The sequence below is a fragment of the Amblyraja radiata genome, chromosome 22 (genome assembly GCF_010909765.2).
Source record: "Amblyraja radiata isolate CabotCenter1 chromosome 22, sAmbRad1.1.pri, whole genome shotgun sequence".
Taxonomy (NCBI): Eukaryota; Metazoa; Chordata; class Chondrichthyes; order Rajiformes; family Rajidae; genus Amblyraja; species Amblyraja radiata.
The window spans coordinates 25,110,961-25,115,757 of NC_045977.1; the positions used below are offsets into that span (position 1 = coordinate 25,110,961).

General features: G+C 45.8%; 1 protein-coding gene across 1 annotated transcript; it reads right to left on the bottom strand.

Annotated features, from left to right (window-relative positions):
* Window positions 1-3,691: 3,691 nt before the first annotated feature.
* On the bottom strand, window positions 3,692-4,399 carry LOC116985598 (endogenous retrovirus group K member 25 Pol protein; the record flags this gene model as incomplete). Its single annotated transcript, XM_033040435.1, has 1 exon — window positions 3,692-4,399. A coding segment is annotated over exon 1 (708 nt), but the record flags the coding sequence as incomplete, so codon positions are not given.
* Between the last annotated feature and the right edge of the window lie 398 nt (window positions 4,400-4,797).

Here is a 4,797-nt window from a genome sequence, read left to right on the forward strand (position 1 = left end):
TACACTATCTCCTCCTTTTCTAATGCTAACAGAAGATTCTTCACTTCCCTATCCTCCTCTCGTTGGTCATACTGGTCATACAGAGAGGTGAGACCTGCTAGGGCTCTTGATACTGACCCATCCGGAGCAGTGTTGTTGGGGATGAATGTGCAACATTGTTCGCCAAACATTACACACACCCCTCCCTTCTCAGCCAGTAGCATGTCCAAGGCCATGCGATTTTGCCAGGCCATTTGGCTGGTAGCTGTCAGTTGTTCCGCTAATCCTTCAACTGCATCTCGAGTGTAATTTATAAAGCGTTGTTGATTGTAGTATAAGTAGTTGATCCAGTCCACATTTTTATTAATTGTGGACCACCAGAAGAGTATGGACTCAAAGCCCGTAGCTATCTGATTTCTGGCTTTAAATTCATCGGGTACCCCTCTTGGCACCCCTATCGCATCTATATAGATGTGTGTGTCGAATGATCCTCTCACCTTTCTCTTTTGTCGTCGGCTTCCTTTATCGAGTTCTACAGCATGTTCTACTACTATGGTGAAGGGCGTCATCAGTTGTATGAGGATACAGGTTCCCGTCCATGACCCTGGTAACCGGGGCCACAGGGTATTCTCCCCGCACCACCACCAGACATCGGCTCTACTGACTATCTGCTTTTTCAGCCAGGAGCTATTGAACAGTGGCCCCTGTTCCTCAGCCGTTATGTTATACGTCTTATTGCAGTTGAGCACCTCCCCCATGTCCTGTCCCTCTGGGTTATTTCTTGTATAGCAGTCAAACCCCTCCTCCCCAAAAGGAATGGTAAATGGAGGAGGTCGAGGGTCTTCCCTTCGGCCCTTCGTATTGTTGTTGCTGGCTGGAAATAGGTAATGATAACTCTGGCATATCACATTCTTTGGTAAGAGGGGATTCATGAATAGCTGTAGTATACATGTCATAGTCCTAGGTGTTCTATCCCAATTCAGGGGAAATGGTACTGGGACCAGCTGAGGCCTAGCTCCAGTGCAGGCGTAACAATTGGTTCATTGCATACTTCTGGCTGTGTACATCATCCAGGCAAGCCAGGTGTTGGCTCCTTTTCCCCCTGTTGGTATTCCTTTCTTATATAACTGCCTTAATCCTGTTTCTCCTGCTACTATCATTATCTTCAGATCCTTCGACTCATTTTCCCTGATGACATTGCTGACTACTGGTGGTGCTGGTGTTGCCACGGGATCCCTATTCTGACTGTCATCTATCTTGAACACCTCTCCCCTATCCTCGTATCTTCCCATCTCACTTTACTTCTATCTCAAACTTCAGACATGCGTCCTTCCCTGTTTTATCTGCACATATCCAATACCTACCACTTTCCTGTATTTGGACACTCTGTATGCTCACATATACGCGTCCTGGCAATTTCTCGTTCGGGTTTTGATATACTCTCGGTGTATCTCAAACTGATAGGTGGTCCGATGCCACCCATATTTTGATGAAGTAAACACCGCGTGCCAATCTTTACAGGGATGGGTGCATACATACATTCTATAGCCGCACCACCATTTTCCTTTACATACATTAAATGGGATGGTGGTGGACCTTCTATTCTGTGGTATTGTGATTTTTATGCATGTTACATTGCTTACAAGTTGGGTAACCACCCAACACACGACCCACCAACACGAAATCTTCATTTTTCCTGCGGGTTCTTGGTAAATATTAAAGTCAATGGTTCCTCTCCTTTGCGCACAGTCCACGGGCTGATATCGTCTGGTGGGGCCTCCACAGGACCCTTAACTCGACTTGCGTGTGTCCACCCTTTCTCTTTTGTTCGTACTGCTGTCTCCGTGATTAATAACACCAGGTAGGGTCCAGTCCACTTAGCTTGCAGCTTTTCTTCTTTCCACGTTTTTATTAATACCCAGTCTCCAGCCTTGACTGAGTGAATCGGAAAGTCCAGTGGTGGGCTCTGGGCCAGAAATCCTTTAATTTTTAGTTCTGCAAGAGATTGGGACACTGCCAGTAAATAGTTCCTTAGGAACACATCGTTCCCTTGTATTGTTGGGACTCCTTCCACCTTCCCTAAGTATGGGAGCCCGAATAACATTTCATATGGTGATATCCCTATGTCTTTTCGAGGTGCCGTTCGGATTCTCAACAGGGCTATCGGGAGGCACTTAGTCCAGGGGAGTCTCGTTTCCTCCATCAACTTGGTGATTTGGGTCTTTAAGGTGCCATTCATTCTTTCCACCTTTCCTGAGCTCTGGGGATGCCATGTTGTATGCAATTTCCATTCTATTCCCAGTGCTTCACATATCATTTCATGTGTTTTGGAGGCAAAATGGGTCCCTCTATCTGAGTCTATTGTTTCCACAATCCCATATCTGGGTATAATTTGTTCTAATAATATCTTGGCTACCGCTTGTGAGGTGGCAGTTGCCGTGGGGAATGCCTCTACCCATCTGGTGAAATGGTCCACTACCACTAACAGGTACTTCCATGTTCGTACCCGGGGCAGCTCGGTAAAATCTATCTGTATTCTTTGGAAGGGCCTAACTGCTAATGATTGTCCTCCTCCTGGGACTGCTCTCATGATTTTCTTATTAATTCGCTGACATATTACACAGCCCCTTATGACTTGTTTGGCCATGGTAAACATCCCACAGCAAGCGTAGGTTCTGAGGAGGGTGTCACAGATGGCTTGTGTTCCCCAATGGCTTTGTCCATGTAATCTCCCTAATAACTCCCTCATTATTTCTTTGTTCAATAGCTGCTTTCCATTTGGTGTCCACCATTTCCCATTTGAAGTACGCTGAGCCCCCATTTCTTTCATGTTTTCCTGTTCTTTCTCACTAAAGATAGGTATCTTTTCCTCTGGTTCCCTTAAAGGTATTAGTGACTTTATTTCTACCATCTGTTCTGTGGCTGCTCTTTTTGCAACCTCATCCACTGCCCTATTTCCTCTGGCCTCCAGGGTGTTACCCTTCTGATGCCCTGCCACATGTGCTATGGCTATTCGTTCTGGTTTTTGCAAGGCTTCCAGTGTCTGTCCTACCAATTGCTCATGCGCTAGTTCTTTACCTCGAGTTGTTATCATTCCTCGCTCTTTCCAGATCTTCCCAAAGGTGTGTACTACAAAAGCGTATTTTGAATCGGTATATACTGTTCCTTCCTTCCCCTCCAATAATTCTAAAGCTCTCATTAATGCATATAATTCACAAGATTGAGCTGACCAACTACCAGGCAGCCTGTCGCTTTCAATTTCCTCCATAGTTTCCCCGTTCACTATACCGTACCCACTATGTCTTTTTCCACCTATGCACCTGGAGGATCCATCTATAAACCACCGGCTGCCCTCAGCCAGAGGTTGCTCTTCTAAGTCTTCTCTACTTTTTGTCTGTAAATCTATTATTTCACTACAGCAGTGTACTGGGCCCTCTTCCTTGTCACCCTGTTTCTCCGCTGGATACAGGAATTTCACTTGTCTGGAGTAATCATCTATCCACAGTCGACAGTATCCTATCAATCCCAGGAATTTTCGGTTCTCTTTCTTATTCTTTGGTAGTGGTACTCCCGTGATCCCAGCTATCCTTTCAGGGTTTATTCGTCTCTTTCCTCCACTTATCAGATGTCCCATATATTTTACCTCTTGTTTCACAAATTGAAGCTTGTTACGAGACACTCTTAACCCCTTCCTTCCCAAGAAGTTTAACAGGCTTATTGTGGCGTCCCTTACTTCCTCTTCTGTCTCTCCTGACAAAAGGAGGTCATCCACATACTGTAATAGTTGCGTTTCCCCGTGACCTGGGAAATCTTCCAATACCTGCTCTAAAATTTGGCCGAATAAATTTGGTGATTCTGTAAAACCTTGAGGGAGCACTGCCCACCGGAATTGTTGCTTTCGCCCGGTTTTTAGGTTTTCCCACTCAAAGGCAAATAAGTCTCTACTCTCTGTTGCCAGCGGACAGCTCCAGAAGGCATCCTTTAAATCTACCACACTAAACCATTTGTGGCTTGGGGGTATCCGTCCCATGATGGTGTAAGGGTTAGGCACTACCGGGTGTCGGGCTTGGACCACCTTGTTCAGTTCCCTCAAGTCCTGTACGAGTCTAAACGTCCCGTCGGTCTTTCTGACTGGTAGGATCGGAGTATAGTAGGGGGGCATACATGGTTCCAATAACCCGTCCTCTAATAAATTCTCAATGATTGGTTGTAAGCCTTTTCGTCCCTCGGTCGAAATGGGGTACTGTCTTACTCGTACTATGTCTGCACCATAATTTAATGCTATCTGAAGAGCGGGTATTTGCAAACCTCCTCTGTTTCCTTCCTTGGCCCATACTTGATCATTAATTCTTTGCTCATCCACCTCTCTTAGAGCATACAGCTGAACCACAATTCTTCCTTCTATCGGTGCTGTACCCATTCCCAATTGTATTTGTCCTTCTCCCTCTCTTCTACCATATCCTTCTCCCTCTTTTCTGCCATATCCTTCTCCCTCTCTTCTGCCATATCCTCTTCTACCTCTACCTCGGGAGTAATTCCCTCTCCATCCTGTACCTACCTGTTCCTTAACATCTACCACTCGTTTTACAGCCTGCATCATAATCAGTGCCTTCCCCTTCTGTTTTATCTCATCTCTCCGCACGTACACTTTCTGGGCCTCTGTAAGCAACTGAGGTAGTGGTTTCTCATTCCAGTCATCCATCTTTTCTAATTTTTTCCTCACATCAGACCAGGATTTGGTCACGAAATTGGCCCTAAGCAATTGTTGTCCTGCCCCTGAGTCCGGGTCTATTCCGGAATACTGTTGCATGTTCTTCC